Source organism: Danio rerio, chromosome 10, assembly GCF_052040795.2.
Source record: "Danio rerio strain M-AB ecotype USA chromosome 10, GRCz13ab, whole genome shotgun sequence".
Taxonomy (NCBI): domain Eukaryota; kingdom Metazoa; phylum Chordata; class Actinopteri; order Cypriniformes; family Danionidae; genus Danio; species Danio rerio.
This window is the reverse complement of record NC_141030.1, coordinates 22879463-22901872: the sequence shown is the minus strand read 5'-3', so window position 1 is coordinate 22901872 and position 22410 is coordinate 22879463. Positions and strand designations below refer to the sequence as shown.

At 37.8% G+C, this 22410-nt stretch overlaps 1 protein-coding gene across 4 annotated transcripts in view; it reads right to left on the bottom strand.

The window, feature by feature from the left end:
- lrrtm4l1 (leucine rich repeat transmembrane neuronal 4 like 1) overlaps positions 1–22410 on the bottom strand; it is a 299994-nt gene that overhangs the window by 43046 nt on the left and 234538 nt on the right. For all 4 annotated transcript variants that reach the window (XM_087268661.1, XM_087268662.1, XM_087268663.1 and 1 more), the window contains 1 exon segment: positions 11888–13533. In XM_087268661.1, the coding sequence (XP_087124787.1) occupies positions 11888–13533 (1646 nt within the window).

The following is a 22410-nucleotide window of genomic DNA, read 5'->3' as shown; positions in this document are numbered from 1 at the left end:
CTTTCTCTAGCTCCTCAGAGATATAATTCTTCATAGCTTCAGTTTCAGGTTGTGAGAGAGGGAAGATGCGACCACGAGGGGGCGTGGTGCCGGGTAGCAGCTCAATGGCACAGTCATTATCACGATGAGGAGGGAGCTTGGTAGCCTTCTGCTTATTGAATGCTTCAATTAAATCGTGATAAGCATCAGTAACATGACGGAGTTCAGAGTCTTCGGTCTTGTTAATTGTGTTGATCTGGACAGGGGAAACAGAGTACAGACATTGGGTAAAGCATTGATTGCTTCATTTTGTGATCTCACCAGTTCTCCAAGAGACTTGAGGGTCATGCTGTTGTAGCCATGGTAACCCAAGAATCACAGAGTGTTTAGGGGAGTTGATGGCAAGAAGGGAGATTTCCTCTTCATGGAGAGAGCCTGTTTGAAGCAAGATTGGCAGGGTCTGGAATTTTATACGTCCTTCTCCCAAAGGGCGCCCATCTACAGCAGTGATGGCTATGGAGGAATCACAGGAGGTTAAAGGAATGGAGTGAGTGGTGGCAAACGTGTAATCAATAAAGTTACCAGCGGCTCCTGAATCGATCATGGCCATAGTCTCAATCTCATCTCCATCGTTTCTCAAAGTGACAGGCAGATTCAAAAGATTATTAGTGGTAGTGAACATAGTGGTTGCACTCACCGAGAGGGTTTTAGGGAGAGGCTTGTTGGGACATAAAACCTTCGTATGACCTGGAAGTCCGCAGTAAATGCACAGGTGATTTCTTCTCCGTCGTTCTCGCTCTTCTGGGTTCAGGCGGGTTCTACCCAATTGCATGGGTTCAGCGGAGGTTTCAGGGGATACAGGACTGGAAGCAATTGAGCAGAGCGGATTGCGAGTGCGGAGGAGAGTGTCTAACCTGATGGAAAGCTCGATAAGTTGATCCAGTGTTTTTCCCTCGTCAAGACATGCCATCTCTCGCTGCAATTCTGGTCTTAGAGCCTTTCTGTAAAGCGTGGCAAGCGGATCATCAGCCCAGCCAGTTTGCGCTGCCAAAGTGCGGAACTGCAGGGCGAACTCAGCTGCGGAGCGATCTCCCTGTTGGATGCACAATAGCTCTTCGCCAGCGTTACGACCACCCTCCGGATGATCGAACACAGTGCAGAAACGTTTGAGAAAGTCATTAAACGAGGGAAATATCGGGGTACTGTCTGGCCAAACTGCAGTAGCCCAGTCTAGCGCCTTCCCAGTGAGCAGGGAGCACACAAAAGCAATTTTCCCATTCTCGTCCTTAAACAGATGGGGCTGTTGGGCGATAAACAGTTTACATTGCAGTAGGAAGCCTTTACATTTTGCTGGGTTACCTGAGAACTTGTCAGGAAAAGCCAATCGAACTCCGGAAGTCATCGGGGGTTGTGCAACAACAAGTGGACTTGGAGAGTAGTTGGCGGTGGGTTGCGCAGTGGCAGCAGCTTGCAGGTTTTGTAGGGATTTCACCAGTTCGTCTGTTAACTGGGTTAGATGTGTTAGTTGTTGTTGGTGTGTTGACAATACCTGAGCTTGTGTTGTGACTTCGTGAGACAAAACCTGGATGGCTGCGGGATCCGTGTTGGGCGAAGTCTTCTGTAACGGGGAGACTGACACGGAGGGATCCATTTTGCAGTATTTATTAAGTCACACTTAAACATCAACACCTCGCACGGCAACATACAACTCAACGATGATTAGCAGATAACAGAGGCAGAGTGATTACCAGGCTTGAGTCAAGGGCAGGCGGCGTGGTTCAGAGTCCGTAATACAGGCTTTAGTCAGGGGCAGGCAGCGAGAATCAGAGTCCGTGTAATCAGGCTTTTGGTCAAGGGCAGGCAGAAGACAGAGCAGAGTCGAGAAACGGGCTGAAGTGATCAACGGGAAAATCAGGCAGGATGGAACGCTCAGTAATGCTGGCCGGGGCTAAACAAGACTTCGCAATGAATTGTGTGTGTGAGCTGCTTATATGTGGTACGTGGGTCATTAGTGAGATGGAGAACAGGTGTGCTGGGAACTGAGTGAAAAGGATGACGTAATGGTTAGAAGTCCGGAGATGGTGACCTCTGCTGGTCAGCGAGGGGAATGACTGGGACCGAGTCGGTGACAATTTCAGCTACAATAAAACCATTTTTTAAGGTTAAATTATTAGCCCCTTTAAGCTACTTTTTTTTTCTTTTGTCTGCAGAACAAACCATTGATATACAATAATTTGGCTAATTACCAAAAGTTTTTATATTTAAAGTTTGCAAAATTATAGCTTGTACTTGTTGAATTCATTCATTTATTCATTTTCTTTTTTTGGCTTAGTTCCTTTATTAATCCAGGGTCGCCACAGCAGAATGAACCGCCAACTTATCCAGTACGTTTCACGCAGCGGAACATCTCTGGGAAACTCACTTTTTCTCACTCCATACTCACCCATTCACACTCATACACTATGGACAATTTAGCCTTCCTAATTTACCTATAGCACATGTTTTTGGACTGTGGGGGAAAGCGGAACACCAGGAGGAAACCCACGTAAACGCAGGGAGAACATGAAGACTCCACACAGAAACGCCAACTGACCCAACCATGGCTTGAACCAGCGACCTTCTTTCTGTGAGGCAACAGCACTACCTACAGCCCCACTCTCACTGTGTCGCCACTTGTTAAATTGAATAAACTAAATTTAGTGTGTGTGTGTGTGAATGAGTGTGTATGGATGTTTCCCAGTACTGGTTTGCAGCTGGCAGGACCCACAGTGTAAAACATATGCTGGATACATTGGTGGTTCATTCCGCTGTGGAATAAAGAGACTGAGCTGAAAAAAAAATTTATAAATGAGCTTGTACAACTTCTTTTTAAGATGTTGCTAAATTGTAACTTTGTTCATTTAAAAGTTGCTGAATCATTTATTTACCATTTAAATGTAGAAAAATTGTAACTTTGTATGTTTTAAATGAGCAAAAATCACAATTTTTCATGTTTTCAAAGTTTCATGTAAAACTAACTTTGCATATTTGCACAATTGCCAATGATCATTTATATGTTGCTAAATTACAACTTTGACCATATGCTGCAAAATAGTAACTTTGTCCAATAAAAATATCTCCATCCAGATGAGCTGACATCTTTTGAAAATTGAAATTTTCTTGAAATTGTGTGCAGTTGTGAAATTGTTGTTTCAGATTCCTGTCTTATAACAATTAATCTCCATATGTTTTGCAGACAATTTGAGGATACAGTGTCAGATATTTAGTTCAAACTCTTTTAAATAATTGTCATTAATTAAATATCTGTACTGACTATATAAAATAAAATTGTTAAAATATGCAAAAAGTTCCAACTCTTTTAATTAAGACCATGAAAAGCATCTGACTATACATAATGCAAAGATTTACAAGGCCAGATTAGAGTTCTAAAAAAAAAACCTTCACAGTGCTGGAAACAACATCCTATAGACAGATGAAATCAAGATCAACTGGTACCAGAGTGACGGGAGGAGAAGATCATGATCCTAGGCAGTGAAGCATGATGTAGTGACATGGCGTGGACCTGTTTGTCTTGTATTTATTAATGATGTGACTAGTGACAAAAACAGCAGGATGAATTCTGAAGTGTTTCATGCAATTTTCTGCCCATATTAAGACAAACACGTCAGAATTGGACGGAGCTTCACAGTGCAGAAGGAAAATGACACAAACTGCAAAAGCAACCAAACAGTTTTTAAAGGGAAAGAAGTAGAACGGTATGCGACGGCCAAGTCAATCAAATGATCTGAATCCGATTGAGCTTGTATTTCACCTGCTGAAAACAAAACAAAAGGGAAAATGCCCAAGCAGGAAAGACGGTTGTTGTAGAGGCCTGGCAGAGCACTATGGAATCAGATAAGTCTCAAAAGAAATACTCGCAAAAGACACGATATACACATGCTTAGCCAAATTCACGTGCATAAAATTAAATTCACGTGCATAAAATATTTATTTATATTCACAAAAAATTTTCACGTGCACAAAATAAAAATACATTTTCATAAAATACGTTTCACAAATGCAAAACACCATTTGCAAATGTATAAGAGTACAAAAAGTTTTGAATGAGAATGTGCAAATCCTCTTTTACGTACGACTCCCCTGGATACGTGTGTGTGTATTTTTGAGTCTTTACTGCCAGAAGCAGGGCAACTCGTACCTTTCAGCCAATCAGATGAGAGCTGTAGTCAATGACACCCACTCTGTGCTTTATTTGCGCAGACTGTTCGCAGTCGCAATCACACTTTTTTTTCATTTATTTAATTATTTGACCATAATTTATTTATTTCATTTATTTAATTTGCAGTCCGCTGGACCACAATGGCGATGTTATGCTTGCGTGGTCCGAAAGATAGTTAAATCTCATCATTACCCTGCAGGCTACATTTTGCTCATGGGACTGCGAGACAATAAATAAGAAGAGCGGAGCTGCGGCAAAATAATGGATAAAAAGAGTGAGGCTAGGAAAGACTTAAAAATACACACACACGTATCCAGGGGGAGTCGTACGTAAAAGAGGATTTGCACATTCTCATTCAGGAGGAACTCGCAAGCTTTAAACATTCAAAACTTTTTGTACACTCTTATACATTTGCAAATGGTGTTTTGCATTTGTGAAACGTATTTTATGAAAATGTATTTTTATTTCGTGCACGTGAAAATTTTTTGTGAATATAAATAAAAATTTTTATGCACATGAATTTGGTTTTATGCACGTGAATTTGGCTACCCATGTGTATATTGTGTCTTTTGCGTGAATTTCTTTAGAGACTTATCTGATTCCATAGAGCACCACCAGGAATGAAACCCAGCGTCTGGTGATGTCTATGCGTTCCAGACAAAGGATTTCCAACCAAGTATTAAAAAGTGAAAGTTTTGATTATTGTTCTGTCCAATTACTATTTGACCCTTAACAAGTGGGAGGCACATATGTAAACTGTTGTAATTCCAAGAGCGTTCAGTTAATTTAGATGTAAATACCCTGAAATTAAAGCTGACAGTCTGCAGTTAAAGCACACCTTGTTTGTTTAATTTCAAATCTATTGTGTTGGTGTATAGAGCCAAATATGTTAGAATTGTGTCTATTTCCAAATATTTATAGACCTATAACTATATATACATCGCACAGATATTATAAGCATGTTCACAAGGCACACTTTTACTTTCATGGGCTGTCAATTCAAAGCCAACATATCTCAATCTTACTAATGCATTCTGTGGGAAAGGAGCAGATGAATAAGCTCATTCAAGTCCAAAAAGGCTGCCTCTGCTTTCATTCGTTCTCCACTTCCTCCTCACCACTGCAGATTCCATTACAGACCGAAAGCCTCGACACACTGTGATACACTGGTACTGCTCATGATCAGTGCGTCTTACCAGCATCCACAGGGACGGCCTCCACTGTGCTTGGCCTGAAATGAAAAGCTCTGAACCCGGTATAGCAACACTATGCTTGCATAAGCAGAATGGACGCCTGCTCTTATATTATTAAACATCACCAGAACTGGTACAATAACAAAAGGAAGAAAAAAAAATCTAAAGTTTCATCTGAAACTGAGAATGGAAAGGTATATGAAACGGGTGCATTTAAAGCATGTGCTCTCTCACAGATTGATCACCAGAATAAGGAGATTTTATTTCAAGATTCATTCTTTAAAAAATATTCTTTAAAAGTCCTATTTTTATTAAGGTTAGTGTGAATCATAATGAGATGTTTTGATCTTGAGCCCATTAGACTCCAGAACTTGACTGAAAAGATACCTAGACTAAAATAACATTTTCCTCCACATCAAATGGCCTATTCGTACCGAGGATAAAATGAGTAAGCGCTGGGCTAAATGAAACTCAAATTTGACACAGTAAACAAATGGTGCAACACATAAACACAACCTGCAATAGCAACATGAGGCAACCTGCAAGTAAAGTACTTTGTTTTGGATTGTAATTATATTATTTTTACAGAAGGTAAACAGCACAAACACTGGTTAGAAAAAAAGAGATTAAATAATCATGTTTTTAATTAACTGAATAAATTGGGGGTAATTTGTTTTAGACAAATCTTCAATTATTAAACATTTACAGTCACACAGTGTTTTGTAGGAGAAGTTTAACTGAACTACTGTCTCCTTTATAAAAGCCAATAGATTTTTTATTTCATTTGAAGGCTGCTGGAATCTAAACACCAAATTTGAAAACAGCAACAAAACAAGAGACCCTCTTTGATTAAAAGGCATCAAGCAAGCATGACAGTGTTGTCAATGTTGTTCTCTGATCAACTCTTTATATATTATGGACGCTCAAGATATTTACAGCCGATACTGACTTTCTATTCCTTGTCATGGTGATCGACCGATACAGAGTGCTGATTCTGATGCTTCAAGCTATAATTGTGCCATTGCATAAAGCACATTTTCCCGCAAGTATGATACTTAAGTGGAGCTTTTTTCTTACCTAAGAGAATACATGAAGGATGCTGCACATGATCCTTTGAACAATTCTCTTATATACATTTAATGTGGACATGCAATGGTCAAAAGCAGCTTAACAGAAAACAATAAATAAAAGAGATTTTTTTTTTAAATGATAAGAAAAAAAACTAACAATGCAATTTGAAAGCATTGCAATTGATGAAAGAAGAATTCAACATGTCTCAGTGAAGAAAAGTTTGGAGTGCATATTTGTGTCAAGGGTGTAGAGTGGGGAAAAGGAGCAAAGACTCAAATGCAGTAAATTATGGGTTTATTCGTTCATTCAGTTTTAAGACATATAAAACTGTAAGGTTGTTGAACATTTGAAGTTCTAAAGCAGCTGTTTTCTTTAAAAAGACTTAATAGTGTAATTAGAAACTGAATTGGAAATGACCAATATAGTCAGTCGTGAACTGAGGTGGGCTGGTCAAAAGCTTGAAACTCCAGGGCTGAAAAGGAGTCCCACTCTGGCCCTGATTATATCCAATGAATGTAAATAAGCTGCTGTTGTGCTTTAGTAATATAATATGTAGAATATACCCTATCATTCCGGAATAATTATATAAATAATCATTTTAAATGATGCTTATGAGTATATTTTTGTTTATTAAGCCCACCTCAGTTCACGACTGACTATATTAAAATAAGGTCATTTCCAATTCAGTTTCTAATTACACTATTGAGTCTTTTTAAAGAAAACTGCTGCTTTAGAACTTCAAATGTTCAACAACCTTACAGTTTTATATGTCTTAACAATAAAAATTAAAAAAAAAAAATTTAACCTCTGGTGAGGATCGAACACGGGTCGGCAGCTTGATAACGCAACGCGCTGACCGCTAGACAATAAATAAGAAGAGCGGAGCTGCTGCAAAATAATGGATAAAAAGAGTGAGGCTATGGTCAAATAATTAAATAAATGAAAAAAAGTGCGACTGCTGCTTTCTCCATTCGCCATGCTGGAGAGAAACAGTCTGCGCAAATGAAGCGCAGAGTTGGTGTCATTAACTACAGCTCTCATCTGATTGGCTGAAAGGTACGAGTTACCCTGCCTCTGGCAGGAAAGTCTCAAAAATACTCACACACGTATCCAGGGGGAGTCGTACGTGAAAGAGGATTTGCACATACTCATTCAGGATAAACTCACAAGTTTTAAACATTCAATACTTTTTGTACACTCTTATACATTTGCAAATGGTGTTTTGCATTCGTGAAACATATTTTATGAAAATTTATTTTTATTTTGAGCACGTGAAAATTTTTTGTGAATATAAATAAATATTTTACGCATGTGAATTTGATTTTATGCACGTGAATTTGGCTACGCATGTGTACATCGTGTCTTTTGCGTGAATTTTTTTTGAGACTAAACTGATTCCATAACAAACAGGTGAACTGAATACACTAATAAAGGGTTAACAAGGAGGCTGGAAATAGACAAAGATGGGAGAGCACATGCCACAAAGAGACAACACAAGCCATGTGCTCACATAAAACGAGACTAGAACACGCAGCCAATGAGAGAACACATTTACCGCGTGTTCACATGAAACACAACACTAAAGCTTGCGCCACATGTAAACATGAACCACATGCTAAACACAATACCAACATAAGACTGAACACAAGACACGAGTACACAATAAATAAAAACACTCACCATGCACTCACTAATGTGACATACGTGTTGCGATCCCAGCGCCAACCGAAACCGCCTAGACTGGAGTGCTGAGAACGAAAACACTATGCCACAGACATAACAACAAACACACCAGGACGATAGTGTGCATCCTGAGCACGCCCAAATATCTCATACAAAGACACACAATGACATACTGTAACGTTCAAGAAATTCAAGCCAAGCACAACATACAAGACATAAAAGGACTAGTGTCTGGACTCAAGAATTGAAAAAGAAATGAAAACAAGAATTAACAAGACTGAAGTGGCAGAATCCTGACAATTTGATACATAAAAAGTTAAAATGAACACCTAAATAAATCCATTACTTCTTAACAAAAAGGAAATAGATATATAAACTACTGTTAACCACAACAAATTTATTACAAGAAGTTATATTGTTAAAATATTCAACTAATAAAAAACATTTTTTTATTGAGTGATATCAAGCCCCTGAACAATTTTGTCTAAAGTGCCCCTCTAAAAAATGAAAGTTCCAAAGCAATTTGGATGCTTTATTAATATTATTATTATTATCATTATTATTATTATTTTATTATTATTATTATTGTTATATTTTATGAAGGCTTTATACATTTGGATGAATGTGTCAACAGAAAGAATCCTCTTACTTTTGTAAAAGTGTATGTGTAAATGATGAATGGAATTCGATTGGGTTTTGTGAAGTTTTTAAACTAATTTCGAGAGGAGCACGTGATATAATTGACAGCAGCTGGCCACCTATCTACACTCATTAGTTAGCCAATCAGATCTATCCTAACCCACTATAAGTAGCCTAGCTAGACATTACTCCCTTATCTTAGTTTTCCGAAGAAACCCCCCATCCACCCCTTTCTCCTCCTTTTCTCCTTTACAAAAAGGGGAGCTCTCGAGAACCACCTGATCTCGTACTCCCCTCACATGCTCTATGGACCTGGCGGGAGCCCTGGGCTCAACTATCTCCGAGCTCAGGGTTCTCTCCCGGGACAGCATGCCAAACCTGCTTACAGCTGTCAAGCAATATCTAAGTGTGAACTCTTGAAAAACAACATATTGGTGAAGTAACCCCCGCAAAAATTTACACTGTAAGACCCAAAATGTTAAGGTAACTCAAACCACTTGAGGAAGCTGATTGCAACAAATCATTTAAGTTCTAAAACTAATCTTAATGAGTCCTGTGTTCTTAATACATTTGAGTAAAATAAGCAATCTGAGCACAACTAATGAAAAGAACTCAAACCAACTGAGTACTATAAAACTTTTTTTTAATACATTAATCTGGACATCTAGCTCTATACATTTCTATGTCTGTCACATTTTATTGGTGGACCAAGAAAAAAAATACACACTCACTAAAGAAATTCTAGTTTGTCAGCAGGTGAAAATCTTGACGTGAAAAGCTCCATGGGAACCTATTCAAAATCTTCTTCTAAGCCTTCTTCTAAGAAATGGTCAGGTAACTTTAGGTGAGAAAAAACTCCTTGTACCCATGTCACCATAAATGGGAAAGACCCTGGGGATGTATAGGCCAACCTGGGGTCCAACCGGTCAATAAACTAGAGTGGGCAGCGAACAGGAACTCTATTCGAAAGGGCCTGCAGCACCTAAGCAGGAGGTGCCACAATAAGACTCAAGAAAAGTGCCTCAGTCTAAAACCAAACCTCAGTCCCCTGCGGGTAATGGCTGAAGGCAATGCTATCCAGGGTCTTAGAAATCATGAAAATCACCCATATCTCATAAGAGTCAATGGAGTTACTTCTTTCCCTACTGACATCAAGCTGTGCATCTCGCTTCACTGCATATGTCTATAAAAAGTCCAGCTAATGCAATAGTCAAATTTCCTTTGCAAGAACAATAAAACGTTATCGTACTTTCTCACAATGCAGCATACAAAGCATCTTCTTGAAGTAGCACCAAGAGCACTGACAAGTTGCAAATTAACCTGTCATATCACCAAAAATCTTGTTATAGAGGTGTTGTTTTATGTAATCTGTAAAACATGAGCAAAATTCTGAAACACCAATTTAAAGGAAGCTTGCATTAGCATATGTGGTATTGTATTATTAGCATACCTCATAGTTAATTCTATGCTGTATGTTCCTTGTCTGAACTTCACTGCTCAAGCTAAATATTTAGAGAGACATTTAATTGCTTTTCGTTTTCACAGATATTTGGTTACTTCCATTAGCTAATTTGAATAAGTAGATTACTTACAGCTGAGTATTTATGTTTCCCAGTCATATACAGCTTCTCTTTTAAGTGCAAATAAACCTTTTGTTCAAACATGCCTGGTGCACAGCCATTGATAAGATTTATCTCTATGCTGTGAGATGCACTTTACAACATCAAAGCCAGAAGACGAAAGTCAAGATTTTACTGATTTTTACAGACTATTCCCGGCTGAGCTGAAGTAGAGATGCATCATGGGATTTTGCATGACTCTTAAAAACAGCATCGTCACTTATGCCTCAGACTGAACATTTGCCTACCATATATACTATTTCCCTGGCTGTCATCAACAATGTAATTCCAATGTAATTAAAAGATACAGTAACTGACTGAATAACAGTGACATAAAATGAAACAGCTGAATAAAATGAAAAATGGAAATGTAGCAATTGAAATCTTCCAAAGAATCTAAATAAAAAGCAGCTTTGAGAGCTAGATGCTTTTAAACACACGACATTAGAGAGTGAGGAAAGAGTCATTTTGCATGCTCTAATGGGTTATGACAATCAATACATCATTAGCTTGCTCTGCAATTTTAATTATTGACAGATGTCTTTTTTAAAATTTATTCCAGCTTTACTTTTAGAAACTAAATTATGCAAACACATTACAAATGAAACAGGCTGGATTCTGACAGTTTAAAAGATCATACAAAAATGTGAGGCTTTCATTTTATATCTCAACAGAATATCAGTGTTACAAACACAAAGAATATTAATTATAAACATTAGGGTGAAAAGTGAATAAGCCTTTCACAATGTGAAACAAATTTAAGGGGGTCAATATCAAGATGCAGATGCGTGTGGCAGGGCAGTGCTTTTTGGTAAAGGAACCATTGACTCCTGGTTTACAGTTTAGATATGACAACATTATAGATGTACTACACTACATATATTTAATCATATTAGTATGAACTCCTAAATGCGATAGTTTAATGTTATAAATATCTCTGTGATAAGTAAAAAATGCATAATTATTGAGATTTATTTGTCATTTTGCACATTTAAGTGTCTCTAATATTGGCCGACACATTAGTAGCTGGCTTTAAATATAAATAATCATCAGTAATCTTACAGAAAAAAAATCACACAAGCTTCATTTGTGCATTCACTTGTTACAGTCAAATATAAAATATTTAGAACACAAGTGGAACATCCATTAAAAGTGTAAAGCAAGTGAAAATTGGTTTTGGAAAGTTTATTTTTATTTTTAACGTTCACATGCGATTTTAACATGTGATTGCACAAGTGAATCGTGTGAACCTCATATGTATTTTCTGCAGGGGTATTAAGCATAAGTTGACCATTTCTATCAATGAAATTGCAAAGCCAAAAAATGTAGTCAATTCCATTTATAAACTACCTAAGGAGTCAAGGGTGCTTACTCTTGCTCTGATGAATATTTGCACCATGCACAATAAAGAATTTACCTCTATTTCCTGAGGCGTTCATTTGTTTTGATGTGATTTGATTTTAGGCGGCTTTCACATGTCATACCTCACATTCCCGGGAGCCGGATATGGTGCAGGTGCAGGTACCTGTTCCATTTCCCAGCACCTCCAAGGCTTCTGGTGTGGCGGCGGGGTTGTAGCTCATGTAATATTCCTGGAGCTGGGAGCTCAGGTTCTGCTCTGGCTCCTGACTTTTTTTCCTTCGCTTTCGGCCCACTGAACTCTGCTGCAACAGCCGAGTGGCGCCAGGGTAACGTTTCCAGGAGACATATATTACTGACAAAACAAGGGACACTGAGAAGAATAGTGCCACACCACCCATAACCACTTTGTGAAATGACACGTTGTCTTGCTCAGGAACTGGTGTCACTAATGAGCTGTCAAAAGATGAAGGTGTCCGTTGATGAGAGTCTCTGGGATCTGTGTTTGTACGACTGGGAAAGGTGGGGCGATGAGGTGGGCGAGGCTGGGAAGGAGGAAAAGGTGCCTCTGAGGCGGGGGATGGCAGGGGTGGTGGCGGTGTGGTAGGAGCCATTGTTGGTTCAGTTGGTTCAAGAGCAAGGTCATAATTTGGATCAAAGGTCTGCAGATACAAAGGAGATTGAGCGGTAATTTCATAATCATCACAGTCAATGTAGTTCTTTGAAGCCTCAATGACTTTTTCCCCTTGAAGGTGTTTGGGACTGCTGCAGATTATATTAGTGTCCTTGGTGCCTCTGAAATTCTTGAGCCAGACAACAAGAGGACAAATGCCTGGACCACAATCCCACATATTGCCTGCAAGGCTAATGGTTGTAAGTGAGATCCATGCAGCCACAACTTCCTGAGAGACATTGGCCAGTTTGTTAGACTCCAAGTTGAGAACCTGAAGATTGGGAAGGCATTGAAAGACTACAGGATCTAGTACCTGTATCTCATTGCCAGAGATGTCAAGCCTCTGCAGGGTATACCAGCTCCACGGAAGGCCTTGGTTGACAGCTCGAATACGGTTCCACTGTAGGTAAAGGGCTCGAAGGTTGGCAAGGCGTGGAAAGAGAAAGAAGTTGATTCGTGAAAACTGATTGTGTTCCAGGTGGAGTTCCATAAGTCGAGACAAACCTAGGAATGCTGTGCGAGTTAGAACCCGAAGCCGATTATAGCCCAAGTCTAGAAACTCCAAGCTTCGGCACTCCAAAAACGCCCGGACAGGGATTGCCGTAAGCCCATTTGAACGCAAGTGCAGATTTTGCAGTTTTCGAAGACCATAAAACTGGCCAGGCTGCAACTCCTGCAACTTGTTGTAGGACAGATCAAGACTACGAAGGTTAGGTACTCCATGGAATGTGACATTGTGGAGCTGTGAAATCCTGTTCGAGCTCAAGATCAACTCCTTCAATCGCCGCAGCCCCTGGAAAGCACGACTATCAACGAACATGATTTGATTGTGGTCCAGGTAAAGCCAAAGCAACTGGTTGAGATGGGCAAACTGGTAAGGGAGCATTGTGTGCAGGTCATTGTAGCGCAGAGACAGACCTTGGCAACTAACTGAAATATTTTCTGGGATGTCCTGGAAGGCAGACGACTCACAGTGGACAATCTTTCCCTCACAATGACAGCTATAGGGGCACATTCGTTCCCCAGAACTGAACAGCAGGAGGGAGGAGGCTTGAAGCAGGAGGAGGCCTGCTAATCTCATGTCACACGCAAGAGAACCTGCAGGAAGAAAAGAATACAATGTCAGCTTATCATGTTTAATATAAAGACACATTTTTTCATAGCCAAATACTGTTTTATCAAGGTAAATTTGATAACATTTTTCTTCTAAAAACATCTACAATGGTTTGTGTGCACCTACAGTATTTTTGTGGTCATTAATAATTTTGACATCAGTTTAACTTTATAACTATGCAGAGTTCCTACTCTAAGCCACACACCAAATTCTCAGACTTTCCCTCACTACAAATCTGATATTCCATTGCCATAGACAGTATTTTAACAGCCTAGTGACAGTATTTCACTTAAGAGAATGTTGAACAAGAAGGAAATTAAATGACACTGATAAATGCATTTTGCTGAAGAGAAGGTAACATTGAAAATGACAAACACTCACTCACTATCCTTCAGCTTAGTCCCTGATTTATCAGGGGTCGCCACAGTAGAGTAAACCACTAAACGTCAAGCAAAATCTCTTATATTCCATTATTCAGACAAAAATATACAACTCTCTGATTTTCAATGTCTGGAATAGATAGTCCTTTTGAAATTTCATGCTATTCTATAAACTTCATGGCCCTTGAGAGCCGATTGTAACTACTAGAATGACAATATCAGCCATTCTGACCATTCATACTAGAATAACCCAAATGTTATGTTTGCGACAAAATATTTAGATTTGAAAGTTTTAGAATGACTGCCATAATCTATCATTCTTTCTTTGTAATATACAATTTTGGAAGAGCTACAAGATTGCCCCTGAATGCACATACCTTGCTTTAATAATTGATTTGTTATGTTAGAATAGGTAATATTATAATAAAATGAATTGAATATATTGAATAAGATCAAAATGAATTAAAATTATTTCACTGACAACCACAAAATTAGCTTATTAAAGAAATGCAAAGTATAATTATTAACAATCTTGGTTGAGATTAATGCAAATTAAATGTAATCAAGCGACTTCACCACAGGATTTAAATGTAGCCATTTACAGAAATATGTAATAATTTAGCTGTTTTATATTGTTGCAAATGTATATTCTTATGTCAGTTTTTAGATACATATTAGTAGTAACCATAGTAACTCAGTGACAGTTGCCAGAGCTCTCATTCCTCTTGAGTATCTCAAAAACACTGATGTGTCTTCACCAGGAAGCCAATGGAGTCAACCAGAGGTATCTAACAGGTTACTGTGAGCTATTGCAGTGGCCTCCAAATGGACCAGTCAACGCTTGACAATATTACCGCAGACTGTTAGGGATGGTTTGGTGATTCGTAGGTTGCTAGGCATTCATCAAGTCAAGTTGACAGGTGTTCTGTGTTTGTCTGGGATAAATAGTCTACCAAAATGTGTATAAAGCTGATAGATCAATGCTTGTCAAATGACTCGCCGTGCACTCACGGCATTTATTCAACCGTCGCACACCTCCATTGGAAGCAACGAACTTGTGTGAATTCTACAAAAGCGATATGCGAACGACCCCTAAAAGACTGCCGTGATTTGCGATCTCCAGCAATTGAACTTCTTGAACAGACATGCTGGATTCACCTGATTTGTAAACAAATAAGTTGCGGATTTATTCCTTGGCAGTTCACGGGTCCTTCACTGGACTGTGTCTTACTCATTTTGCTGCTTGTGTATTTATTTTGGCCGCTCAAGTGACTGAGGTGTATAATCGGGAGAATATGGTAATTTTTCAAAATAAAATATTTTTCCAAAATAATAGATTGTTCAGGTTCAGATAATAAATAAAACAGAAAAAAAAAGTGTAGCTTGGTACCAACTGATCCACATACTGGTACCGGTCCGTGGCCCGATGGTTAAGGTATTGCTTTATTTACATGTATACAAACAATCTCTTTCTCACATGTGTGATCCCTATCTGTCTGTCAGAGACTGCTTATTCAAATTAGGGGCTATAAGATCTAACATGTCGTAATCGACAACAATGTTGTCAAATATTGCAAAGATTGTTTTAAATAGTCTAAAACATAGGAAATGATTGTGGAATAAATGGGATAATCAACAGCTTTCCATGGGTTAAAAACTTTAATGAATGGAGATCCATTGATTATGCCTATATCCCTTGTATCCAATTATAAAGACTTCAAATTCAACATATGGTTTTGATGCCATTTGTAATTTTCTTCTACAAGGGGCATCCTTCTCAAGCTCTTGTGTGTATGTTCAGTAATTTTACAATATATAGTGTGACGAGTTCAGACAAAGACTGCAATATATATATCAGTTTTTTTTGTTTTGTTTTTTTTTGGGGGGGGGGGGGGGTTGCGACAGGACTGTTCAGACACAAGGAGTCATTATGGCATTATGGTGTTAATTTGTTTCTTTTAATGACAACAGTAAATGACAGTGTAATTTTCTAGGCTTCTGGGAGATAGATATTGATGTTAGTATTCTTACTAAATAAAGTATACTTTTATACTTGACTTGACTTTTATACTTGACTCGCTACAAGTATTGATGCTACTAGCTTAACTACATTTCTCAATAGTGTGGCGGTAGCATCGCTACTTTCTAAGTCCAATAGCTTTTCAGTAGCGAAGCTATTTAATTAGTCAAGTAAGGCAGTAGCGTCCACACAAACTACATTTACTGATGGTGGATCAATAAGTAATGGCACCGATATTCATGGAGCTGTGAGGCCGGTGTCAAGCCGATGAAAGTAAATTCATATGATGGTGAGAATGACAATTTCTTCTTCTTCCTATTTTACTGTGTTCGACAACAAAGTTTTTGGTGTGTTAATGCCACCTCTGGTTTGCGATGTCACCAACCGAAACTTGCTTGAAGGAAAGATGACTGAGGGAGAGGAGTTATTTCTGAAGCTAGATTCCTTGTGACCATACCTCGAGAAGTATAAACATTTGTAAGAAAAATTACAAACAAATAAAAAAACGAACGAACGAATGAATGAATAAAATTTCAAACAATGAAATTTAGAAACATGGCAAATGATGAAAGAAGAGTTCAACATGTCTTAAGTTTGGAGCGTATTTTTGATGCTTAAGAATTAAAATGCACACTTATAAATCTAATACTTCTTAACTAAAAGGAAATAGGCATATACACTGTTTATTGCAATAAGTATATTCCAAGGCGTTATATAATTAAATATTCATGTTAAAAAATAAATTAAGTTTTATATATCTAATAAATCCAGCTAGCTTTAAATAACTTTTGCAATATTGTATACACAAAACTTTCCGTTGTTATATGTAAAAAGGCCTAAGTACATGCAATACAATTCAAATATCTTGCTCGTCTCCAACTATTGACAGCATATCACTCAATGAGAAAAGGAGAGAGAGAAGAATTTGCACTTGCCATAAATTTTCTGCTCTATTCATTTAGCCTAAGAAATGTAATGTTTAGACCATCACTGTGTGTTTTTGGGGATCACGGAGCCGGTAAAAATTTTCCGGAAGACTCGCAGAGCTTCCAGGAGAGGTCATAAGATTGCACGAGAAACTAGACAGCAGCGATCGCTCTGCTTGCGTCACAGCAGCTTAAAACACTGGAAATACAATGGCTGCACTTGCAACAAAGGGCATCACTCATGCAAGTTGCACCAATGAACATGAATAATATACAGGAGCGCATGTACTTCTTCAGTCCTGTCAGTTGTGGCGTGCGCCCTCTCATTCCCATACAGGTGAGATGGGCAGTGTGAACTTCACCATGCATGATTCAGAGAGCAGAAATTTGAAATCATGCGAACATGTAGAGACAGAAATGACATACTGTTGTGTAAATAAGATATTACATATTTAGCTCGTTTATTAAAAGAAGTTGTGAATGGCGCTGTATATAAAATAACATTAACTTCAAGGGAGCGGAGAAAGCCATTGGTAGGGGAAACACTGTACATTCTTCTTAATTTTCGCCTGTCCTACTTTTCCCAGAATCGGTTTACTGTATGATTGGAATGTGTTTTATTCATCTCTCCACGCAAGGTAATAGATCACTTCATGAAATAAAACCTTCCCACTCCCTGTCAAGCTCAGCACACACAGCGCCAATACCTCTGATTGGTTTTCTGCTGACATCTGTCTCGGAAGATGAGAGATCTCCTTTTTATATTCAATTCTCTCACTCTGACATAAAATACATCTCATGTTCTAGCAGAGTCTCAAATAAAGCATCCAGCTGCCATGACATCTACAGTACACATATATTATTGAATAACATAACAGCCAGCATTTAGAGTGTTTTTGACATACTGCACAGCTCAAATTAAATCCCTATAAATCTGTTGTTTCAGCTTTGGCACTCTCTTCTGAATCTGAGTAGAATTGCATAAAAGTCTCCGGAGAGTCATTTGGATTAATTTTCTAGAAACCATTTTTAAAGCTTAGTAATTATCACCTATTCACTAATCAACTTTAAGATGTGACTAATGTCCGGCAATAACTTGAAAACCATATTTTATACTGTTCCGTGGAAATTGATTAGTCAATTTAAAGCTGAATCATTACATCAAATGTAATTACTCTGCAGCTATTACCTCCGCTATTTAAAGTGTGTTTCATACTATTTTATCCATGCCAGAAAAGATGATGCAAAATGGACAATTCTTTTGCATCCCATAGATTTTAAGTGCAACTAGAGTTTTCTTGGCCAAGAGAAAGAATACAGCAAAATGCAGAACAAAGACAAGACAATTGATCGAAGTCCTAATGTATAACCGTGCGGCTGAAGATCTGCACTGGGTGTACGATGAACTCATTGTCTACTGCTAAAAAAAGAAAAGAGGCCATCCAATCATGCACAGCAAACCACAGAGTCATCAATTTCACTGAACTAATCCAACTGGTGCTGTTAAGAAAATTTCAGAGGAAAGCTGGAGAAAAAAAATATCAATCACTACATCTTCCAATAGCACAGCCCAATAGTTTCTTTAATGGGCATAATGGTGACAAGACCAATTTCAAGAAATGAACCGCAAAATTACATATAATCTTCTTCTGTTGCTGATAACATGCAGTGACTTAGTATAGATTTCCTAGTAAATGCTTGGGAAAGAAACCATCAACCCAACCATTACTACTCTAAAGCTCTTTGCACGGGGAAAACGACCAGGGCAATTCTTTGTGTTTCCAACTGACTTGTTGACTATTACCGATTCTTACGCTTCACTAGTAGTCCATTACACATATTATTTCCCTTTTTACAAGGACACATGTTTGAGAAGTACCATTATGTCCAGGCCCATGTTTCCTAAGGTGTTCCTAACCATGCATGAGTTTCAAGAAACAGAAAATGAATGAGAGATGATTAACCCTCACTATGATTACTGAGAAACACACTCCACTGTCCACTCAACTATAGGCACAACAGCACAAATGTAGTCTTAAAATACCCATCTTTGTGCACAAGTGAAAAAGCAGGAAATTTACTGGCTTGCTTGTTTTGATATGCTACAGTAATGGACATTGTTAGCTCAAGGGGTCATGGTTTGGCCCCTGTTATCTCCAAACAAGGCCATCCTAACAAGGCCAACTATTATAGATAAAAAGAAAACATGAGCTGACTTACCAGACTGAATCAAATGAAATAAAAAAGGAAAGAAAACAAGGAATACATATTTTAAAGTGTTCCTGCAAGCTATATTATAATATTAATTATGTGTAACTAACAAATAAAATGTAAAGGAAAAGAGCCTTAGGTCATTGTATAAATATTATTTGGATATTATGAATTAACATAAACATATTGGGCAATCTTTTTATGTGATTTGATTCACCCATTTGTCATACTAGCAGTAATGTAAAATAGTTATGTTTCCCCAAATGATCAGGGCTGCATTTCCGAAAACCATCACCATCATCATCATCATCATCATCATCATTAATATTATTATTATTAAAGTAGGATTTTCTTCATTTCCTAATAAATAATAAACATAAAATTTTATTTCTTAATAAATAGCCTCATTAATCATTTTTTATGATGTATGATGATATTAGAATATGTGTTAGATTTGTAAGTGATTTTATGTTTTAGAAAAGAATATGTAATATGTAAATATTTGTAAAAGAAACACAGGTTCTATGTGTGCCATTTACATATTTTAATTAATATGAAAAGCAAGTGCATGTTTTTAGCGAAACCATATTTTATGTGTGTGCCTGCAAAACATAATTTGCACAATGAAATGATGGGGTTCTTCTCTAAAGAAGTTGGTACCACCCCATTTAGAGCATCATTATGGGTGTTTTACGTTGTAACTAATGTGGTTCAAACAAGGGATCTGCAACAGAGAAACTACGAGTTTTGGGAAAAACTCATGACTACATTTTTTTTCCCCCAAATAATGCATTGTACTATGATAGTTCAGCCACAAGTCATGTCGTTGTTTGGAAAACGCACCCCAGGTTGTTAGTCTATGTATGTAACAAAGCATGCACAGAGGGGGAAACAAGTATTAACACGTCATCATTTTTAGGGGTTAACCTAAGCTTTACAGTCTCTGGGTTCAGTCCATTACTTCCACTGTATCTGTTCAGCTGAGGGAATGGAACCAATCTTGTCACGTCAGACACAGCAATATTCCAAGATGGTGGTTTACTATATTCTAAAATCTATAGTAAAACATGCCTTTTTTTTTTTTGCAAAATGGTTACATTAATTGAGTTTGCTTAATATATTTTAATTAAAGTGGAAACTAATTTACAAAATCATGTAAATTTGACTGACTCCTTCACTTCCACTTTAAGCTGCCAGCACCAAAATAGCCTTTTATAAGTGTACAATACATTTCTGTGCTTCAGTACAGTATCCTTGTTTCATTGTCACTACACATAGTAATAGTACCAAACCAAAACCTGGTTTAGCTCCATGTCAACAGGTTTTTTTAAATATTTTCCCTAAAAAAACGACATGTTGAATACTTTTCCCCCCACTGTATATAAGTTTAACTCCATAATGAAACTGCTGAGCAATGTGTAAAAAAAATGTACAGTACATAATTAGTGATATGTATACTCTTTAAAAATACTGGGTTGTTTTAACCCAACTCTGAGTAAAATATAGAAAAAATACACCAGTAGGACAAACTTTCGGATAAAATGTTTATGATGTGGTAGGGTTTGTCTAAATTTAACCCAAACTTGTGTACCAATTAACCATTTTGTCTATGTCATTTTTTAACAAACAAAATAAAACTGTAAAGGTCATTTACTCTCTTAAGTGATTCCTTACCTCTATGAGTTTCCTTTATCTGTTGAACACAAATGAAGATATTTTGATAATAAGAATGTATTGAAAAATATAAGAAACCTGTAGTGGGGAATACTGGGAAGATCAATGGTTACAGGTTTCCTTTACTTTTTTCTAATTAACATCCTTTGTGCTTAAAATAAAAAAAAGAAACTCAAACAGCTTTGGAACAGGTGAGGTGAAGGTTTAGTAAATTATGCCAGCAGTATTAAGTAAACCATCCCTTTAATCAATCTGGATTCAACATTTGCTAAACTTATGCTGAGTTCAGACTGCATGATTTTGACCCTAATTTTGACTTGCCAACAGGTTTTGAGAAATCGCTGACAAATGCCTGAATCACAGGCAAATTAGTCCTCGCTCCCGCAAACAACAATCACACAGTGTGAACTATTAAAGACGTAATCTGAAAGAATCTACGTCAGTCGCCGACACTCATGAGATATTTGTTATGCTAAATATCTGGAGTTGTCTGCGATTCAAATCATGCCAAGTGAAATGTGTCCTGATTGAAAATAACATTGGCGATCACCTACAGCCAATGAGAGAGCATCCACTAGTGTTGGTATCTGCAGGCCAGCCTGAGGTTGATGCAAAAGTTAAAAGACTCATTATCTGTCTAGTTGAACAGAAGAAATTATGGAGAAACTAGTGTAAATTTTGCAGCAGCAACTTCCCTTCCCTAATGGCCAGGTAAGCAAAATAAGTATATTTTCTACCCCACTAAAGGCTTCTTTCTCATTATCTAGTTAATAACAAAGGATAAACTATGTGACCCCGCATTGTTTCCATGTCACTTCTCGCATGTGTTTGGTTATGAGACGTAGTTAGTGGACCAAGACAAAGTTGTTGACGATCCTATTGTAATGTCATGCACTGTGAAAGCACCTGTTGCCGATCTATCTTGCAGTGTAAACACAGCAGCAACAGAATGCTTGCCCAGATAGTCATGCAGTGTGAAAAAGTCTGTGACACGACAAATCATGCAGTCTAAACTGCATTAATTTAAAGCCTGGGTTTAATGTTTTAAAAGCATCTTTGTCTCCATTTCACATTCACAATTTGATATCAAGAAAGGTTTTATATTCAGCATTAGATATTCAACCCAACAAACTGAGCTACTCAAGAAAGATAGCAGTAAGTCTCTAATGTGGGATCCTTATCTACTAATGCAGTGTCAGTCAAAAGCATTCAAATTTAAGCGTTTACAATACTCTTAAACCACAACTCAAACTTAGACCAAGAGAATAACTAACAAGGCACTTAAAAATGCACCAGCACAGGCAGTATTCGACTGCAAATGTCATTCGGCGTTGAATGAATTAGAGATCTATGGCAGAACGTGATGGTGCGTGTGCCACCTGTGAGTAATACTGCGGCTAAAAATCGATCCGGACACTGCTTTTTTACTCAAGGAGCTAAAATACTTTCAGGGGCCCATGCATGCATCCATAGCTCATTCAATGTTAGTTCATTTAAAAGCAACTCGTTTGAAACATTGTACAACTATGGCAGAACCTTTTCTAATGGTTAGGAAGAAGTTGGCACGCGCTGTACAGCAGAGTCAGCTGTCGTATTCCTTGGCACAGTGACAAATCTGATATTTCATATAAATGCTACACTGAAGCTAAG